Source organism: Myxine glutinosa, chromosome 7, assembly GCF_964187855.1.
Source record: "Myxine glutinosa chromosome 7, kmMyxGlut1.1, whole genome shotgun sequence".
NCBI lineage: Eukaryota > Metazoa > Chordata > Myxini > Myxiniformes > Myxinidae > Myxine > Myxine glutinosa.
The window spans coordinates 186,774,048-186,796,067 of record NC_136267.1 but is presented as its reverse complement, the minus strand read 5'-3'; the positions used below and the strand labels follow the sequence as shown (position 1 = coordinate 186,796,067).

The following is a 22,020-nucleotide window of genomic DNA, read 5'->3' as shown; positions in this document are numbered from 1 at the left end:
GGACATGTCGGAACCACTTTCCGGGAAACTTTCAATTACTGGTTATTGGGGCTCTGAGATAACTTGAGGTGTGCAGGTGTCATCCTGCTCCGTATTAATACGAAGCAGGAGGGGATAGAGGAATTAATATGGTGAGATAGAGAACAACAATATTGGAGGGAAGGGCCCAGTGTGCTAACCTCCAATGTCTATCCGCTAGCACACCATGTGTGGGTAAGGTACACATACGAGGCCAAAGTGGAGTAGAGGGAGAACCCGACCTGAACCGCTCTGACCACAATGCTATTCGTGTTCTCTCAGAGAGGGATACATTTTTACTTTGTCAAGAGAAATCACAAGTTCCAGTCTTGTTCACAAGATTAAATGGGTGAGGGGCATGAGGGGGGGTTATGGTCTATCTCTGACTGAAAAGAAGAAGGGAGCACCTTGATTTCAGGGAAACTTAACCGAAACTCCTCAATGATACCAACACCTTCCCATCCACTGTTTAGCTGTCTACATTTCCTAACCATATGACAACACCACACAAGTTGGGCAGATGTAAATCCAACAGGTTGCCAACCCAGCAGGTTTCCACTTAACTCCAGATGAATCTTTCAGATCACACACGTTATTAATTCCTCCTTGGATACATTTTTGAACAGGCATGACCTTTTCCAAGTATCCAATAAACTCCAATAAAATTTCGGAAGAGAAACAAAATTTCTGTGGTTGAGTTCTGTCAAAAAAAGATGCCGATCATATTTCAATTATATAAAGAACAAAAAGCTATTCGCTTGCTGTGGCGTAAGGCCGATGTCTCATCGTTTACACCATGCCCAGCAATACTGGAGGACTCGTCGTTTACACCACGCCCAGCAATACTGGACAACTCATCGTTTACACCATGCCCAGCAATACTGGACAACTCATCGTTTACACCATGCCCAGCAATACAGGACAACTAATCGTTTACACCATGCCCAGCAATACAGGAGGACTCGTTGTTTGGATGATGCCCAGCTATACTGGATGACTTATTGTTTTGGATGATGCCCTTGAAGACATCCATCCATCCATCCATCCGGGCTCATCCTTGAAGACATCCAGGTACGTATCCAGCACATTTTTGAGTGTGTACGCTGCGGTAGCAGAAACGTTGGCTGCCATGAGTTGATGAATGCTTTTCCACTTCAATTGAATTATGCTCAACCAGTTCCTGCCAAGTAAGGAAGGGCCCTTTCCAGGAATGACAATCAGGGGTAGGTGAAACTCATGGTTATCGTAGCCCACCGTGACGTCACATGTACCGCAGGGAACAATCTTCTCACCTGTATAGGTGGAGAGTCCATAGGTAGTAGGTTTGAGATGGGGTCGGTCAGCATCAATCCACAGGTTTGTGAAAACAGCATGGCTGATGAGCGAGACAGCCGCACCAGTGTCGACCTCCATTTGCAATGGTCGATTGTTGACAACAGTGGCAAGAAAAGGGTCCCGCTTATGGCGAGAATCAGTATGAAACAGGTCACACGATTCTGAGTTGTCAGAAACAGAGCTCACCTGGTCAAGCTCAGGTTCCTCCGAACAGATAAACCGATGAATCTTCTTGTCAGCAGCTTTCTCTTTTCCCGATTTGCGAGTGATGCAAGCTGGAGCAATAGGGCCAGTTTTCGAACAGAAATGGCAGGTGGCATCTTTGAACCGACACGTCTCCGGGAGGGTGCTTTCCGTTGCACCGAAAACATTTGTTGTGTGTTTGAGACTGCACCGACTTCTGACGAAGAGCCTTGTCCCAACGTTTTTGCTGAACATGATCCTACCGATTTACAGCAGGGCTGGTACCAGACGAGCGAGTGGCACCGATGCTCGTAGCATTGCGTTCCGCACTTTCCATGGAAATGGCGGTGTCTCTGGCATTTTGGAACGTCGGTCTTCTCTCAGCAAGCAGGCGTCTACGAGTGCGATCATCGGACATGCCAACCACCAGCAAATCACGGAGCATGTCATCAATCATGTCCCCAAACTCACACAGATGTGACAGTTTTTTGAGGTTTTTCCATGAAGTCTGCAATCGACTGACCCTGATGCTGTCTGCACATGTAAAAATTAAACCGACACAGGATGACTGAAGGAGATGGATTACAATGTTCCTTCAAAGCGGCCTTGAGCTCTGCATACCTGAGCTCCTGGATTGTCCGAGGACGAATCAGGTTTTTAATGAGTGTGAACGTCTCACCCCCGCAAACGGACAGGAAGACGGCCTTCATCTGGGCTTCCATCGCGATGTCGTTTGCCTCGAAGTAGAAAGACAACCGCTCAGAATACGTGTCAAAATCTCCCTCATGAGGGTCGAATTCATCGATATGGCTGAAAGAAGTCATGGTCAAGATGTTTATCCTTGTCGCCATGTTAGGTATCTCAACAGACTACGATCGATTGTAGCACACGTTTATTGACTCTGCAGATACAGGGCCAATTCACCACAGCGCCATCCGAGCTGGGCCGTAACTTCCGGGAAAACGGAAATAAACCCACGGTCACGGTGTAGGGATACAACGGTGAATATTTGCAGCTTCATACATGACAACAGGCATCATCCAAAAGTCAAGTGTTAAATTTCCAATAGGCACTGGTATGCTTAAACTTAGGAAAGGATCGGCCCATCGTGACCAAGTGGTGGTCAGACAAGATAGACGGGACAATATTCGAGAAGGTTATATTCCTAAAACGTGGGGTGATGTATCATCTGTCAAGTCTCGCTACGGACACTTGACCATTGGAACATTGACACCATGTGTACTGTTGGTCATTTGGGTGTATCAAGCACAATACATCAAGAAACCCCATGACTGAAAGGAAATGGGAGAGGTCACCATGGGCTTCGGGATGTGGTTCTGGTGAGTTTCTGTCCAATTTTGGCTCAAACGTGCAATTGAAATCACCCCCCATGCATATGCACTGATTGAGGTCAAACAATTTTGATTGGTTTACCACTACAGTAAAGAAAGTTTTACGGTCAGTACTTTCACTTGGTGCATATACATTAAAAATAATAAATTTTAGTTTATTAATCACCAGTTCCAGGGAAGCAAACCGGCCCTTTATCACCTCCTGAAAGAGGCAAGAGTCAGGTACAAGTCCTGGTTTTAACAAGAACCCAACTCCAGCAGGTACAGACGACATGTTACTGAAGAAGCATTCACCTTTAAAAATGCTGCACCTGTCATGTTCAACCTTCTCAATGATATGAGTTTCCTGCAGTAAGATCACATCAACTTGTTTCCGTTTGAATAAACTATTTACTTGGATCTGGCGGATGTTACTCACCCCACCACCATTTATATTGAGAGTTGCAAGAGTGAGTGTCTTCATATTTGTTTGTGAATTTTGTCTGATGCTGAGAAAACTCAAACTTTGCCTTTGTTATTATTTTCTTTAGTCGATGAAACTGTGATTTTGTGAGGTTTAGTTCCTCGGATTTTTTTTTAGGACCAGTTTTGCAGCCTGAATAAAGGAAGCCAAGTCGGGGAAATGATCAAAAATGACAACATTCCGTTGTCTGTAAGTTTCATTGAGAAACGAGAGAACAAGATGAGGAGGGACTTGGGGCTGATCTACCATTGATTGTGCTACAACCGTCACATCCACCTCCTCCTCTGATTCCGATAAGTCAGACATTGCCCCAAAGGGGTCTGGGGGTCCCCAGAGTGTTGGGTTTGGGAAACATCGGCAGCCTGACTCCTAATTTCCTCAAAATGGAGTCGAATCATTGTTTCCACACTCCTGTGGATTTGCGTTTAAACCCTCATTTACTAAATGGGCATTGTGGTAAGCCGAATAGTGAATGGAATAGGCTTGATTCGTTAGGTCACACAACGTAGGCTTTATTCAGCAAGAACAGTACAGCCTGTAACACAGAAGCATAGCTAAGTCTGTCGCTTAAAACAAGCATGATAGTAGGGGACCAGCTAATAGATTCCGTGACCATTTTCTCAGGACCATGGTTTGAAGGCATATTTTGGATGATAAGGCAATACTAAAAATTTTTAGCCGGGGGATCCCTTGCAAAAGTGTGGGCTAACTCCACCAGACGGCGGAATCCAAGATGGCCGCCAATAATACTGATTTGGCCATATTTCCACTTCTAATTAAGTTAGAAAGATGATTTTTGTGTCTAAATATATGTTTTTGAGGTCAAGGAATTCAAAAAGAACAACTAAAATAATGTAGAATTAAAAGTTACTTCATTTCTAAACAAAATTTCACTGTTTCACCACAAATCAACAATTTATATATACATGTGTATGTTCCGAAACTGGTGAAAGGCATGTTGAACAATAATGACATGGATTAGGATAATAATTTCAATATGAAGACAAAATTAGAAGTCTTAATCAAAGTAATCTGTCAACATGTTAAATAGTCTTGTACAACTGTACATTGTAAGTATTTTTTTTACTAGAGGTAAACATATACTTTAACAGAACTGGTTATATGGATTGCATAAAATTAGATTCATAGGTCAAAGTGATATGCCTACATATCTATTAATACACAACAATCTACATTTGCATAAAAATGTATGCTGAATGGTATATATATATATATAAAACTAAAGTAAGCAATTTAGTGGCCCAAGCCATACACAATATATTGAAAGTTCGTCATCATCAAGATATTCATCTTCATCAGAGTCACTTTCCTCTGAAACAGAAGAATAATCTGGAATGGTTGATTCTTGCAAGGTTTTGGGAAGTGCTGGCCTGAGATGTCGCACTGTCTTGCACAAGCCATTTTCCAGGGTCCATGCATGGGTCAAGGGAGATGTAGCAGGATCAGATTTTTCAAAGTTAAGCAGTAAGTATGTCTGGAAGTTCACTCTCTTCACCTTAAGGTCATGGGACTCTGTCAGGTGGAATTCTTCGGGTTTACTTCCTTTTCATGCTCTTCCACTTTTGAGCTCGAGCTTCCCCCAGAGACAAGCTAATTTTGTCATTGTCGATGAATCCAATAGTGAACATGGCCATGTTATCCAAGAACCTCTCGTTGCAGGGATCTCTTTGCCAACAGGCTGCAGCATAGCCCTGGCTTAATCGAAGGATAATCCTTTTTCCTAGAGTCTTTTTCTCATGTGCAAAGAATGATGTTGTTGTATCACAACCTGTATGTGCATGAAGAGGGACAATTATTTCAGACACAGCCTGGGTACAAATGGTTTGGCAGTTGATGATTTCTCCTTTCCGTCTTATTGCCAGAAACCCATCAATCTTAGGAGCAGCATGTGCAGCCAACACGATAACATCTGTATCTTCTGCATCTAGGATGACTGGTGTTTGGATTCTGCTTTGTGAATTTGAGAATAGATGAAAAGGAGAATTGTATCAGCTTCAATGTGTGCACATTCAAAATCATGAACTTGACCTCCTGTTGTTAAATTCTCACATTTGGAACCCACAGAATATATGATTTCAGCATTGAGGCCTTCTTGACATAACACACGTAGCTCACTCTTTAGGAAGATCTGTAAACGTTGCTCGTTTGCTGAGCTACATAGTAGGTCCTGAAATGCTTTTGGTGATGGGAATTTATCTGATGATTTCATGAAGACATTTCTTTGCCCATCGAGGCAGCCAGATTTGTTTGACCTCGAGCTGTGCTCGCTGTGTTTGATAGAATAAGGTAAGTCATATGGGTCATTAACGAGAACAATTTTACTTGCAGATGAGTGTCTGTTAATGACAACAGAAAGTATCTTTGAAGCATAATCTGCCCATGTGTAGCTTGTTCCATCTGGCTTGTTACGATCTTCAGCTGAAGGGGTGCATAAGTGCCATATGAAACCCATGTCGACTGGAGCTATGAATTCATCTGGTAACTGTTGAACTTTTTCCATGTTCAGTGCTTCTACAAGTTTTGACTTTTGACCCTTTCTCATTGTGCCATTTATATTAAATATTGGCAGACACTCCTCAGTGACTCTATATTCCATCACTTCTGAGAGGAGGAACTTGTCCTTGTGTGCTTCAGGAGTGCAATGACTGATGCCATTGCTTTGTTTCCATAGCTTCGGACTTGGTGATCTTCGCAGCAGAAGCATCTTTTGCTTGTGGTGGGTTGCTAAAATTTCTTCTTGAATTCCTGTGAATGGTTGTATGAAAAGATTTGCAGTTAGTGAACATTCTATCTTTGCAGAACGTTTCGAGCAAATTCTCTCCATCCTCCTCTGCTGAATCAAAGTCACTGACAAGCTCATCAGAAGCAAGAACACCAGACATCAGTGATCTCAGTCTAGTGTTGTTCATGCTGAAAGGATCACAGTCAAACTCAGTAATGCAACTATGTAAATCTTGGACAGCTTGCTCATCTTGTTTGATGCGAGTTGGAGCATTTTCTGTGTGTCCTTGATGTGACTCGTGTGTTTGCAAATGCATGTAAAGATGAACGTACTCTGTTCACCGAGTTTACATTGCGCACATCAGAGAGGAGCATCTTCTCATTTTTCAAGATTTTATGCCAACCAGCTTTCATCTTGGAGCCCTTGTTCATTGTCATTTCAATCCATAGGTCAAGTGCGAGACAAGAGTATGGTTTTCCTGTTATGGACTGTGCAAACAGACCTTCTCTCATGTATTTGGCTTTCTCTTCTGGAAGACTTTCAATTTCTAGATAGTACTCTACAATCCACCTGCCATATTTGTCATTATCATAGACCTGTATTCAGGGTATCATCAGCCTGAGCGATGCTTTGAATTCTTCCCAGTTTCTAGTTCTTGGAGCATGCAAGTTCATCATCAAAATTTCAGTCATTTGTAGAATGTTCAACCAGAATCGAGCCATAGGACTATTTGAACTTTCTATCCTTTCTACTTCATGTGCCAATGCTTGTGACTCCTGGATTAGCTTCATGAAGAGCGCAGGATTCCTGACGTTGCTCTGGCATAGACGAAGGGTCTAGTACAATTTCTAAGTGAACTTTTACCTCATCTGGGTATGTGACTCCATTTTGAATACTTTTGGTGATCATTCGTCTCATCAGAACTTCATACATGAGCCTCAGACATGTGATACTTCTCTTGAAGTGTTTACCTCGTAAGGCTTGATCAACTGGTCCCTCTGCAATGACATCGGTTGCAACAAGAATGTCAGCAAGTCCTGATCCATGGAAACGTTTATCCATTGCAGAAAAAAAGAGCGGTGTAAGTGAAAAGGGCCCATAGGCGGCAAGATAATGCTGAATTGTGTTGGGTGTTCATACTTGATTTGCACTGTGAGGGCGTACACAGGATGGTCACCAACTAACTGAATGAAGGGCATGCTCTTACATTCTGCTGCTGCAACAATCCTACACATCACTTCATGTACAACCATCTTGTTTGGAGGGCGAGGGAATGTCAGGAAGTAATCGGGCTTGCTTTTCACAACAGATGGCTGGACTGTTGCCTGGAAACCAGCAAAAGCACTTATCTTGTGTCTCAGGTGTTCGTGGTGTTTGGTCCTCATTCAAACGTACAAGTGCGTGGATAATTCCCCTCCTTTGCTGTATTTCACTGCTTTTTGGAGTAATATCAATTTCTGTGCGCACAGCTGGACTTCTATGCTGCACTGTTTTGTATGGCTGGACTACATGCTGGTCAACACACATACGTTTTACATCACTGGAGTTCGGAACTGTAAGAGCTTCAGGTGACGTTGATTGATAATTCACAAGGTTTTCTGGCTGAACAAACATCACATTTGTGCGGTGCGATGTGTTTGCTCCTGTCAGTGTATCATCATTGAAGTCATCATTGTCCATTATGGCTGTACCAGGGATGCCAACTGCCAACTCAATAGGACTAGTATTGTTGTTCTAAGTCATACTTGGTCCAAGCATCGTAGAGATGCAGTATGTCTTTGTAACTGATCCCAAGTGAAAATTTCTGTAAAAGGTCAGCAATTTCTCGGCTTCTTTTCAAACCATGCAGTGTGACAGATAACCTAGCTTTGAAAGATGTGCGTGCCCCTGTCCTAAATGAGGAGAGATGTGATGCCATTGCAAAGACTTCAGGATCATCTTTTTCCTTGTTGCTTGCAGCCTTTGTTGTTTTTTTTAGAAGACTTACAAATAACCACAAAAGCTCATCTATTTCTTCTTCTTTGATCAGTTCTTCAAGATGTGGTGGCCATGATATGATTGACATAGTTGATGCCCTACTTCTGAGCCTTTGGGCTACTGTCTCAGCAAGATTCTCATCGCTAATGCCCCCAACTGTTCATTGCTGCTTCAACATAGGTACCTCCAGCTGAGGTGTCAAACACTAAAGCACTTTCATTCTTATGAAAACGGTCATGAAATCCATTTTTGTCTTGGAATTCCTCTTGCAGCATGGATTTCAGGTAGGCTGATTTCACAATTGAAGTCATGCCAAAGTTCTGTAACATACCAGTGTAGTCTTGAAGTAGACTTTGTAAGGTACGAAATTCATGTTGTTGAAATATAACATCACGCACATGTTGGTGAAACATCTGTTTTACTTCAGATAAATGTATGCGTTGTACATGGAGTCTCTTTTCATCACCAGAAGCATTTTGCATTGACGATATGTGTAGTTTCCAACAGGAGCGATGGTAACGAATCTCAGCAGCAAAGGGATCTGGCGTTGATTCAATAAGTGCGAAAAGTCTGTCTCTCATACTCTCATCCTCCAGATAAACTGTATGACTTTTGAAAATGTTCCAGGCATCCATCTGTTCCATGGTGTGAAACTTGTCATGCCCAGGATGCTTTGTATCAACAGGCCTCATACACCAAATGCATAAATGCTTATCATGTATTGTTCCTGTGGCTGAACGTGATTTTCTTCTTTCAGCATCTAGCTTAGAAGTAACAAGGCCTCCAGGATTACTCTGTGTAGGAGGTTGCTCACTTTTGCTTTTACGTTTCAAAGCATGCTCTAGTTTTTGCTTACTTGTGAGCTGAGTTTTGCACAATTTGTGGTAGTATATACCATTTGGTCCATTTTCCCATGAAACGTTGTCAAATAAACTACCATATCTATCGAGTCCTATCCACTTGTTTGCATATTGTTTCAAATGTTCCCAAGCTTCTGGGGATGTCTTGCTTTTGTCTTCATAACAGTCTTGGTTGCAAATAATGCAGCAGCCAGAGGTCATTTCATCACTCCTCCTTTTCTGACCTTTACCAAATGATGTTGCCATTGTTTACATCAACCTGAAAAAAGACAAAACAAACGTAGCAAGTCCAATACAATTATGTGTTCCATATATCTAAAAATAGATGTGTAATAATATCTTAAATAGAAGCTTGGTTTGCACTCAGCACACACTGGACAGGAGGCCGTTATCTTCTTCACTTCCTCGACAGAGAAGGGAAGATTCCGAGTTCTTACGAAATGTACCATCCTTGTAGTGCCGGGGTGGCAGAGAGAATTGTGCAGTTCAATTATGGTATCTGTACTGATTGCCGAGCAGTATGCTCTGGATAAAGTGTCTGCCACTATGTTCTCGCTCCCAGGTCGGAACTGCATATCAAAGTTGTAGCAGGAAAGTTCAATCCTCCTGTTGTAAAAACCAGATCTACAACATTGTCCCAATAGTAGGTTTAATTCAGTTTCGATCTCTAGCTAGCAACACCTGTAAGAAATCACAAGCATTGTAACAGTATACCATAATCATAGAAGTAACAATGGATTAGCCATTTAGTGCAATCAAGCCTGGAACATCGAGCAATACGCACCATTCGAGTATGCACTACCACAGAATAAATGTCACAGAAATGTGTCGGAGCGATGTCCGTCCGAGTTCTTATGGAAACCTCTCAGTGGTCGAAGGGAGCACAGCACATGGGTTCAACTTAGATACAATGTCATTACATTCTCCCCGCCGTTAAAACTACACTTCCGCTTGGCGGGAATCAAGCCAGCAGCACATATCAGTTAGCAGCAGAGTAATATCAATGAGCAGCAGTTGTCAGTCTTTGTCAGTCAGTCCAACCATAGCGGTCAGGGCGGCGAATTTCTCTCCCGGCGCATGTCAGATAGACACCAGGTACCACATCCCGAGGCCGGAATCCCCCGCATCGGAATGTCCGCCTAAGTCGGGTGACGGCGGTAGCCCCACAAAGCCATACGGATCGGGTGCATGTGGCGATGGAGTAACCGGTAGGTTTTCCATTGTCGGATCGACTATACCGTAAGCCGGCTCGTCAGTGTCCCCACATGGCGCAAGATGGCGCACTGAGACTGTAGACTCCCGTCCATTGGGCAACAGTACATGAGCGTGCTCGGGATTGGTTTGGAGAACATGCACTTTGTCAACGAGAGGGTCGTATTTACTTGTGCGAACCACGCGTTTGAGGAAGGCCGGTCTGGGCTCAGCAAGCCAGCCCAGCAGAGGACGGGTACTGCCCGATCGACGCGGGTAGCGAAACATACGGTCGTGGGGAGTTTGATTAGTAGCGGTGCACAGTAAAGTCCTGATCGAACTTAACGCCCCAGGTAGCGACCAAGCCCATCGGTCCAGCCCTAGTCCGTGGGACTTCAGGCTCAGAGTAACGGCTCTCCATATGATGCCATTAAATCGTTCCACCTGTCCGTTCGCCTGAGGCCTGTACGGTGTAGTATAGCTAGAAGCGATATTATGTTGGAGCAAGAAGTGTCTCACATCTTGGGATAAGAACACCGCACCTCGATCAGTGTGCACAAAGGCCGGATTCCCAAACATAGAAAACAAGATCTGCAGCCACCGGATAACCGTAGCCGCAGACATATCGCTGCACGGGAAAGTGAAAGGGAATCTGGAGAACTCATCAACGATCGTGAGTAAATAACGAGAACTACGTGAAGCCGGCAGGGGGTCCTTTGAAGTCCATTGCCAATCTCTCCCACGGCCGAGTGGCCTGGACCAGCGTACCCATCGGAGGATTGTAGAAACGAGGTTTAAGTTCAGCGCATACGGAACAGGTGCAACAGAGCCGACGAATATCCTCAACGGAATAGGGTAAGTTATGACTGCGCACATAATGAGCGAAACGCGTCACGCCGGATGGCACAAGGTGTCATGAAGGATGCACAGATCATCAAAGGGGGTGAGACCCGCACACACCGCAGGCCGTGCAAAAGCATGTGCAAGAGGTTATCCCTCCCCGGGCGATATTTGATCTTGTAACAGAAATCGGCTAGTTCAATCCGCCAGCGAGTGATTTTCTCATTCTTAATGCATTGAGCATGTTGCGTGTCGTACATAAAGGCAACACTTTGTTGGTCCGTAATGATCTCAAAACATTTGCCAAGCAAATATGGCCGCCAGCGCCTGATAGCCTCAATGATGGCGTACACCTCCTTTTCAACAGATGAGTGTCTTTGCTCTGCGGAGGACAGAGTCCTTGAAAAGAAAGCCACAGGCTGCCCCCCTTGAGAGAGTGTAGCAGCTATCGCGTGATCCGAAGCATCGCTTTCCAAAACAAAGGACTTGTTTTCGTCTATCGTCGACACAGCAGTGCCAGCTATGTCAGACTTCAGGCCATGGAAAGCAGCCTTAGCAGCGCGACTCATGGGGAATGCATTGCAATCGACAAGTGGGCGGAACTTCTCGGAAAAATTTTGAACCCACTTAGAGTAATGAGCAAACAGCCCGAGAGCATGCTTCAAAGAAGCTCAATCGCAGGGCGGGACCATGTCGAGCTAGGGTCACAGACACTCTTTATCTGGAGCAATAGAGCCGTGGGTCACGGTGTACCCCAGGAGATCTATCGTTCAAGCAGAATAGCGACATTTAGCCTCGTTCATAGTCAGGCGATACTTGTGTGCAACCTCGAGGAAGCGCTTCAGATTAGCATCATGATGTTCTTTGTCATACCCACAAACCGTGAGATTATCCAGATAAACAAAGACATCGGTTAAATTCTCCTTAGCGATGAGGTCGTCCATAGCCCTTTGGAAGCACGTTACCCCATTCGTGACCCCGAAAGGCAGCTGGGTGAACTAGTACAACCTCTGTCCGGATTCAAACGCAGTGTAGATGCGATCTGCCTCTGAGATTGGAATCTGATGATACACTACGAAGATCGAGAGTGCTGTATACCGAATATTGTGCCACCTGCCGTACCAGAGAATTCATTCCCGGGAGCGGGTAGCCGTCCAATTGGGTAAACCGATTAATCATCTGCGAATATTCGATTATCATGCGTTTGCGGTGCGATTCTGTTCGAACCACCAAAACTTGGTCCCGCCAAGGCGACCGACTAGGTTCTATAATAAATTCATTTAACAGCTGCGCAGTGCGCAGTCTCTTCAGCAATGAATTGCGTGTCCGCCCGTGAGTAGCGTCGCGATTTAACAGCCACCGGAGTAGTCAGTAGTCCTATTGGGAAACAGCGACAGTGGTTCAATTTCCATCCCTGCAAGAGCACACAAAGCAAGAGTATCAGTACCACCAAATTACATTTCAAAACGCCCATGTTGCCGGAGAAAATCGTGTCCTAGCAAAACTTCTGCACATAATGCTGGTGAGACCATTAAATGCACATCCGGAAACATTCGACCCTTAATTACAAGCTTCAGTCGACATTCCCCCTTTGTGCTGAGCCATAGCCCGTGAGAAGCCATGAAGATTCTGCGTTTTGTCCCAAGAATCGGCCAGCCATGCTTCTGAACAAGTCGAAAATCGACAACTATCAGTGGATCCCATGTCAATTAAAGCATTTGCAAAAATTCCTTCAATCATGAGTGGGATAATAGCGCGGGACAGGCCAGGTGGCCCTGCAGATGTCGTCGTCGAGAGGAGGCGCTCGAGCCTCGCGTGTGGATCCGACCCCAGCTAATGTCTTTCGTGCAGTTGAAGTCGCTTGTAGGCCAGTCGTGCTGCCACCAGAGGGCGCTCGTGCCACGCGCGAAGATCCCAGCTTTCGTGTGGTCAAAGTGGATCGTAGGTCGGTCGTGCTGCCACCAGAGGGCGCTCACACCAACCGCGGAGATTCGAAGCCAGCATACGCAGATCGGGGAGCCAAACCCGGAAGAGGGCTGGGCGTCGAAAGAATTCCTGTCAAGGACGATCGTGCCGCGTACCGCTGTGATTGCACGAATTGTTTAGTCAGCGCGGCAAGTCTCATCAAGGTCGAGCTCTCAGCTCGGGGCCCACGGAGAGGGGGTGATTCCAATCAAGGCCGGGCGAGGCGCGCGAGGAGCCGTTCGTTCCGTGGGCGCGGAGATAAGCACATTCAGCGTCGAGCGAGCTCGCCGGCCTCGCGACGAACGACAAACTTTTGCAAAGTGACCCGTCTTCGAACACAAATGACACTTCGCCTCCTTAGCCGGACAAACTGACCTGAGATGGTTCCGGTTCCCGCAGAAATAGCACTTAGCATTATTTCCTGGCTTGGGTCCAGCAGCAGCAGCCGCTGTCAAACTCGGGTCGGGGTCCTCGAGCACATCAGGTGCCTCCAATTCCGGCGAGGATGCAGCATCCTCTAACTCGGCGGTAGCTCTCTCCGGTCGTGTCTGTCGGGATATCCCTGCAGTGACGTATGGGTGTTCATACGAGTCGGCTTGTACCTGTGCTTCGGTGTACACGTGAGATAACCGAAGGGCTGTTTCTAGGGTCAAGTCGTCTTCTTCGAGTAGTCTTTGTCTGACGACCTGCGATCTAATGCCTGAGACAAAAGCATCGCGAGCAAGGTCATCACAGACTTGTGCATGGGTGCATACCTCAGCAGTACAGTCCGTAAATAATCGTCGGAGGTCTTGAGCGAATTGGTCTATAGTCTCCATGGGCTCTTGTCTTCGAGACGTAAGCAAATGTCGGGTGTAGACCGCGCTTCGTGTTTTGATGTAGATACGTTTCAGCTCGGCCACAGCAGTATCGTACGTAGCACACTGTGTAATGGACATGTACACAGTATGATTCACCTTGGATTGCAACACCGCAAGCTTCGTGTCAGCGGTGATTCCCTCCTGCGAATTCAGATGATTAGTCAGGAGCTTCAGCCAGTGTAGCAGTTGAGCGGATGTGTCTGGCGCTTGGGGGTTCGCGCAGAAAACTGGAACTTGGATCAGCTTATGAGCCATGTTGTTCTCGTTCAGGACGAAGAGAGGAAACTGAATTAATTGTTGTAAAAACCAGATCTACAACATTGTCCACAGTAGGTTTAATTCAGTTTCGATCTCTAGCAACACCTGTAAGAAATCGCAAGCATTGTATCAGTATATCATAATCATAGAAGTAACAATGGATTAGCAATTTAGTGCAAGCAAGCCTGGAACATCTAGCAATACGCACCATTCGAGTATGCACTACCACACAGAATAAATGTCACAGGAATGTGTCGGAGCGATGTCCGTCCGAGTTCTTATGGAAGCCTCTCGGTGGTCGAAGGCAGCATAGCACCTGGGTTCAACTTAGACACAATTTCATTACACCTCCATCTTTGTATTTTATCATTCTTGATCTCTCCCGATTGCTTTGAGTCAAACATGAAGGCTGCAGACTCCTGATCAGTGATCAGGGTGAAATGGCGTCCAGTCAGATAGTGTCGCCACTTACGCAATGATTCAACAATGGCATATGCCTCTTTCTCCACTGAAGAATGTTCGCATTCAGTGTTCACACTCGCATTCAGTGTCCTAGAAAAAAATGCCACGGGTCTCCCAACTTGGTTGAGTGTGGCAGCTATCGCAATGTCAGAAGCATCTGTCTCAACAACAAACGGAACGGACTCGTCAATAGAATTAACCACCGATTTCTCCACCTCTGCTTTCAGATCATTGAAAGCTTGTTGGGCTGCATCAGACATAGGAAAAGAACCGACCTGAACAAGGGGGCCAACCTTCTTCGAGTAGTTAACAATCCACTGTGAGTAGTACGAAAACGTACCCAGTGCACGACGCAGAGACCCCTTATCCACTGGAAGGGGAAGATCACGGAGTGGCCGAAGTCTCTCTGGGTCGGGCCTAATTAACCCATTCGAGATTGTATATCCCAGGAGACCAACTGAGGCTACAGAGAACGAGCATTTATCAAGGTTGAAGGTTATGTTGAACTTCTTGGCAGCCTCGAGAAATTTGTGAAGATTATTGTCATGCTGTTCCTTACTTTTGCCACAGACAGTAATGTTATCCAGGTAAGCATAGGTATCAGACAGTCCGTTATCTGCAATAAACTGATCTATCACCAGTTGGAAACAGGTGACTCCATTTGTCATCCAGAATGGAATCCTGGGAAATTGATACAACTGCCCACACACCTCAAAGGCAGTATACGGTTTGTCTCCATCTCTGATAGGGACCTGGTGGTAGGCGGACTTCAGGTCGATAGTACTGTATAGTTGATACTGCGCTACCTTGTTGACCAAATTGTCTATCTTTGGTAGTGGGTAGGCATCTTGTTGCGTGAAGCGGTTGACTGTCTGTGAATAATCAATCACCATCCGCCTTTTGTGTCGCTCATTCGTTGTAACTACAACTTGAGCTCGCCAGGGCGAGGTGCTGGGCTCAATAATGCCCTCTTCGAGCAACCTCCTCGTTTCTGACTCAATGAAACAGTTGTCTGGTGCACTGTACTTTCTTGATCTGACAGCAATGGGCTTACAGTTGGGAGTGAGATTGACAAAAAGTGGTGGAGGTGGTATGGAGAGGGTAGCTAGCGTGCAGACAGAGTGGTGGTTTATCTCGCCCAAACTGCACAGTAACACTCGTGATGTTTCATGAAATCCTGGCCGAAAATTACATCACTACATAGGTCAGGTAAGATGGAGAGTCGAACATCACGGTATGTACAGCCCTTCAGCTCGAGGTTCACTAAACAATGTCCAGCTATTCGTGTCAACAATGAGGTTGATGCCATTGATACTCTACGTGTCCCTGGGTGTACACATAGTTTGTACACCTTAACCAGCCTCTGGCACACAAAACTTTCCGAGCTCCCAGTATCCAAAAGTGCTCTACACTTGTTACCATTCACAAGCACATTAACTGTTGCCTTAGAAAGGTTTCCTAGTAATGCTGTGTATATCGTAGCTAGGGTTGAGGTGTGGAGCATAGCTGCAGCCCTCAGCCCAGACGATCTACATACTTTAGCAAAATGCCCCATTTTCCCGCACTTATTACACACAGAATCCCGAGCCAGACAAACATAGAGTATGTCGAGAGTTCCCACAGAAAAAACACTTCGGCTGTTTCCCAGAGGCAGCGACTACTTGAGAGACATCTGGAGGAGTAGGTCGGTAAGTCCTTGGTTCGGCTTCCGCAAGAGGTTTGTCTACCAAAGAGGTTATGACTGCGTTCAGGGGTGTTACAGGTGCCGTATATGCCTCAGAACACGTCTGCGCTTGATCAAGGGCCCGAGCTTGGTCAAAAGCTGTCGTGAGATCCAACGTTTTATTCCCGAGGAGCCATTGGCGGATGACATGAGACTGCAATCCACTTATGAAAGCATCCCGGATGGACACCTCTTTGTATTTCTCAGGAGTCACAGCCTTGTAATTGCAGTCTCCACTCAAACACTTCAATGCCTGCAGGAATTCATCAAGGGTTTCACCCGGTTGTTGTCGATGACTCGCCAATAGGTGCCGTGCATATACTTCTTTCTTTGGTCTAACATACATGTTTCATAAGGTCTGTATGGCAGTGTCGTAATCTTCACAAACAGCGATGTACTCGTACACACTTGGAGCTACATAGTTTACGAGCACAGTTAGCTTCTCCGGTTCGTGATGCTCAGTTGCTCTCCAGAAGTTGTCGAACGTCTTGTACCAATGGTTCCATTCCTTTGCAGCATTGCTGGAGTTTGAGTTTGCTTCAAACCGCTCAGGACGTAAGAACTTCTCCATTATGAAAATTCTCGCTGAATATATTGTGATAAGCCGAAGAGTGAATGGAATAGGCTTGATTCGTTAGGTCACACAACGTAGGCTTTATTCAACGAGAACAGTACAGTCTGTAACAACACAGAAGCATAGCTAAGTCTGTCGCTTAATACAACAAGCAAAATAATACTAATAATAATACTACATCCGTAAGCATAGCAATCCTACATTAATAATTAACCAATAACATAACGATTATTAGTCCTACTGTGGTGCTGTGCACACACGACTCGATTGCCAGAGAGGTAGGCCACAACGCGTTGGTACAAACAAAGAGTCTTTATTAAGAGCTCGCACTTCAGCACTGCGCGGGCTCGAGCTTGGAGCCCGCATATATGTCCCGAGGCCACGTCTTGCCCCCGGGCGTGGCCGATCGGTCGAAAGGCGGGGCGTGCATTTTCGTTCCCCGCCTGGATGTTCGCGCCACCCGCTGGTGCGCGGAATTATTGTCCCTTGTGCCCGCCACACTACCGTAATTATCATCCATCCACACCGGCCCACGCAGCATCCATCTTGAATATCGTAATTCACTCGGGCTAATCGCAAGACCCGGATATATATGTATAACCTATGACGCTGATATTGATGTTGTTGTTTAACTATGGGGGAGGGGAAAAGATCCAGGCTCTCGGGCTTGCAGTATGGAGGAGGATTTGGAATGACAATCTATAACAGGCATCATTATGTCTTCATCTTTGATAACTTCCTCCCGGCACCCCGGAAGATTAAATTTGGCCAAATGACAGGATGGATGGACCGTAATGCAGGCAACACAGGATACAGAATACCCTCAAACCCGCCCTGCAATGGCGTCCAACTCCGACGTGCTCTCCTCACCTTGGGACATCCTGTATTTTAACTATCCTCTGCTCTTCATACAAAAATGTGCAAAGAACCAATTCATGGTATTTCAAACCAATAACAAAGCCTGCATTGTATCAAAGGGGAAAGTCTGACAAAAAGTCAATGACTGAAATGGAAATGGTTGTTGTTGTTTTACATTGTCCTTTACAATATGGAAACTTTGACCTTTTCAATCTAACGCCACCGTCATTTTACATTTCTCTGGACTTACTGATTGACCCTCATACCTGTTGTGAATGTGAACCTTTGTTGACTCATAGATGAAGCTGTGATGTAAAACCTTTTGCTTTGTAGAATTTGAATTTCCTGAAGAAGAAGAACATGACTCAAGCAAGGCATCACACAACGAGCAGTCTCTGCTCACCTGGCTGTTTCTGCGTCTTCTGGCCACACGTAGAGCCAACCACGTGATCAACTTCCATGAGACACCATATTGAGATTCCAACCTGCTTTGTATATTTTCCAGTTATGTCTTTATATACCTACGTTGACTTGATTACATAATCTCAATTGAACAGAATCAAACTCAGTGGTTGTTGTGCTTCACATGTGATGTTGTCGTTTCGACTGTTGTTGATGTGTGAATAAAACTGAACGTGAGCATTGGCGATCTCTTCAGCATCTTGTATTTTCGCTTCACAGTGTTGTGTGTAATATTGCTATGGTATCGGCACATGTGCCGGGCCCTTGAGGTGCGTATTCGGACTCGCCGCCACCACCGACCCTGTTACCTGTTGGTGACCTAATGAACTGAACAAAGGTCCGTGCCCTCAGCGTTCACCCATCTCACTACCAACGCTACTACTACTTCTACTACTACTACTACTACTACTACTACTACTACTGCTGCTGCTACTACTAATACTAGTACTACTACTACTACTACTACTACTACTTCTACTACGCCACGCCACGCCATTTTGCTGCTCATCGAGCCATGCCATTTTCGACATTTCCTTCTCATCCTCTTCCGTTTTCGTTTGTATTTTTGGTTTATTTGGGTTATTTGAACCGAGTTGGTTCATTTTGTTAGTTTACTTTGACGTCCCGTTTGAGTTATTAGCCCTTTGTGTTCGGGCCTAGCCGCACCCGTGTGGGACTAGATTTGCCGCGCCCGATTTGTGGCGTATCACAAACTGTTTGACCTCCTTGTTTTTGCTTAATGACCCTTGACTTTCTGTGCTAAATTTGCATAGTTTTGGCGATTAAGCCGATAAGTTATTTGCTCAACGCGCGTTTGATTATCCTTTTGAGTTAATCTTTAGCATACCGGTCCGGTCGTGCTGAAATAAGCAAAAACTCGCGAACGAGCTCATTGGTATTTTTTTTTTTCATTTTCATTTGACGGGAAATATACCGTTAATAGTAATCATGCCTCTGGATGGTACATGGGCAAGGATGGCCGCTACTACCTCTGGTGCAGGTGGGAACCGCCCTGCCCACCCGTTTAAGGTGTTAACAAGGAAGCACGGGGTGAAATGCGAGTTGGGACAAATCACCCAAATAGAGGCCTATGTGAACGCACTCGCTAGTGTGGTTGATCCAGCAACGATAGTTGCAGCCTCGAAAATGTATGGACAAGCTGTGTTCTTTCTTAACTCAGAGGCTGCAGCAAACAAAGTCATTGAGAAAGGGATTAGTGTGGGAGGACTCTTTGTACAAGTCGAGCCACTCTCAAGTCTTGGTACAAGGATAATTATATCTAATATACCTCCTTACATGCCTGACAATGTCGTGGTGCCTTTCCTGGAACGACTGGGAGTGTTGAGATCACCCATCAAGCCTGTGTCTTTGGGCTGTCATGAGCCCTATCTACAACATGTCTGGTCTTTTAAAAGACAAGTATCGATTGAATTGGGAAAGGAGGCTGAATGTGAGGGGTCGTTTGTTATTCCTTTTGACGGAAAGAATTACAGGGTGTTTTATATGACAAACGAACCCCGTTGTTTTGTATGCAAAGCGAAGGATCACAGGAGAGCAGACTGCCCCACTATCATTAAAGAGGTTGCAGCTCCTCAACGTCCAGATCAGCCTCGAGAGGATCCCAGCGTCACTGAAGGTAACCTAAGAGAGGCGGTTGCTCCTTTGTGCTCGAGGGCAGTGGACCCTCAAGAAAGTTCTATACCAGCTTCTCATCCCAACTCTTCCACTGCCATAAATCAATGGCAGGCAGTGGGAGCAGGGAAGGCAAAGAGAGCACAGAAGAGGAAATCAGAACCCGCAGAGGATGGGACCACGGAACACCCTGGTACAATTGAGGATGACACGGGAAGTAATGTGTCAAAGGGATTTGTAAAGCCTAGTATTCTGAAGGAGAAAAGAGTGGTAACCCAATCTGAAGAAATGGAAGAAGAAGAAGAAGAGGAAACTTCATCAAACGACAGGATATGGAGAGTCTTCTCTCTCAGATCCACCCAAAGACAGTTTGAAGAATGAACAGGAAGGGACCCCGTCAGGTAGTAAACCCAGCACGGTAAAGACAAACAACCTGGAGGTATCTGACTTGACAGGGCCAAACGATACTGTGATGTTGGCTCCTGAGAAAATGCATCCAATAATAACAACTGCAACGAAGCTTCAAAATAAACCAGGGATTGAAACATCTACAAGAGCAGTTCTGAACCGAAGGATTAACACCGAAGTTTCAAAGGATTCTGAAGTAGCATTCATCGGTGGGACAGACAGAGAGAGGGAACCAGACACACAAGCATCAATAAAGTTGCTGGCACTGACCGACATCTCAGGTGATGTCACTTCACTCACTGTTGGCGCAGAAAGGGGAATAGTTGAGCACATCTCTATTTTACCACCCCAAAAGGTTGGATCTCCTATACCAACTGAGGAGGAGGCATCCATTCCCACAGGTGAAGCAACGTCCGCCGCATCAGAGCCAAAGGAGCGTTCCTCTGCGCCAGAAGATTATGCCAAGTCAGCCTTGAGAGACGACATGGCAGAAGACTTGACACATTGTACAAGTTCACCAAAGGAGAAGGATCTTGAACCTCCAGACAGCGATGATGAGGAAAGTATTGGTGATGGGGAAGACTATCAAGGGTCACTGACTGGTTTAGAGACAGACCTACCTGCAGGACGCCATTCCTGCATTCCCAGCCAGGAAATACTCGAGTAAAGCTTGCATAGCAGGAAGAAAGTGGAAAATGCGCTGAAACGGTGGAAAGATTATGACTTGCTAGTGCATTCCTTGTATGCACTAAGGAGAGAGGGACATAAAACAAGGACTTCAGGCTCGGCCGAACAAGCCCGAGTCAGGAAGTTTCTAGCAAAGTTGTTGAGTTACGGGCCTGAATATAAATTCGTTTAGGAGGATGAATTTCACAGAAACAAAACTCTCAATACAATAATGACATCAAACTTACGAATAGGATCATTGAATGTCAATGGCTGTAAGGATGCATTCCGTGTGCACCAGGTATTGTCATTCTGTGTGAAGGAAAAACTTGAAGTTGTGGCGGACACAAAAGCCCACTGGCGTGGTGACATCATTCCGCGCACCAAGTGGGCGGTGGCCACGCACCAGGGGTAGGCGTGGCCTCATGATATACACCGGGCGCCCAGCCCGGGACAGTACAGTGTTAGTGTAGTCTTACAATAAAGACGTTTATATGTTACCGCTTGTCCGCTTCCTCCTTGCTCACAAGCAGCGCGCGTAACGCCGCGCTTTACTGGTGACCCTCGACGTTGGATCTGCTGGAGCGATCCTTCCACACGCGACGCCATCGCCATGGCCGACTTCGTCAAACTTCCGGAATTTTGGGAGGCTCAGGCCGAAGTCTGGTTCGTCCAGGCCGAAGCCCAATTTCAGCTTCGGCGCCTCACCGGCGATGACACGCGCTATTGCCACGTCGTCGCCTCCCTCGGGCCCGGCACGGCCGCTCGAGTTGTGTCCGTCCTTCGCCACCCACCGAACGGCCACAAGTACGAGGCACTCAAGCGGCTACTCCTAGCCACGTTCGGCCTTACGGACGACGCACGGGCCGACCGCCTCCTGGATCTCCCCGAGCTCGGTGAGACGCGCCCGTCGGTCCGAATGGACCATATGCTGTCACTGTTGGGCGACGAAGCCCCCGGTTCGCTATTCCGGGCGCTTTTCCGGCGCCAACTTCCAGCGCAGGTCCGCCTCGCGTTGGCCGGGACCGAGCTAACGGAACCCCGAGCATTGGCGGCCGAAGCGGACAGGTACTTCGCCGCTTCGGACATGCGGGCGAGCGTCGGCGTGGCCGTCACGGCCCTCGACGCTGATGTTCAGCAGCATGTTCCACAGCATCAGCTTCTACAGCACGCTGATGTTCAGCAGCATG

At 46.1% G+C, this 22,020-nt stretch overlaps 1 protein-coding gene across 2 annotated transcripts in view; it reads left to right on the top strand.

Moving 5' to 3' along the window:
• The window catches only part of LOC144892855 (uncharacterized), a 30,640-nt gene extending 12,331 nt beyond the window's left edge, over nucleotides 1-18,309 (top strand). For both annotated transcript variants that reach the window (XM_078781187.1, XM_078781186.1), the window contains one exon: nucleotides 17,996-18,309. In XM_078781187.1, coding sequence (XP_078637313.1) covers nucleotides 17,996-18,138 — 143 coding nt within the window. In that variant the 3' untranslated portion in view covers nucleotides 18,139-18,309. The remainder of the gene's footprint in view (nucleotides 1-17,995) is intronic.
• The last annotated feature ends 3,711 nt before the right edge of the window (nucleotides 18,310-22,020 follow it).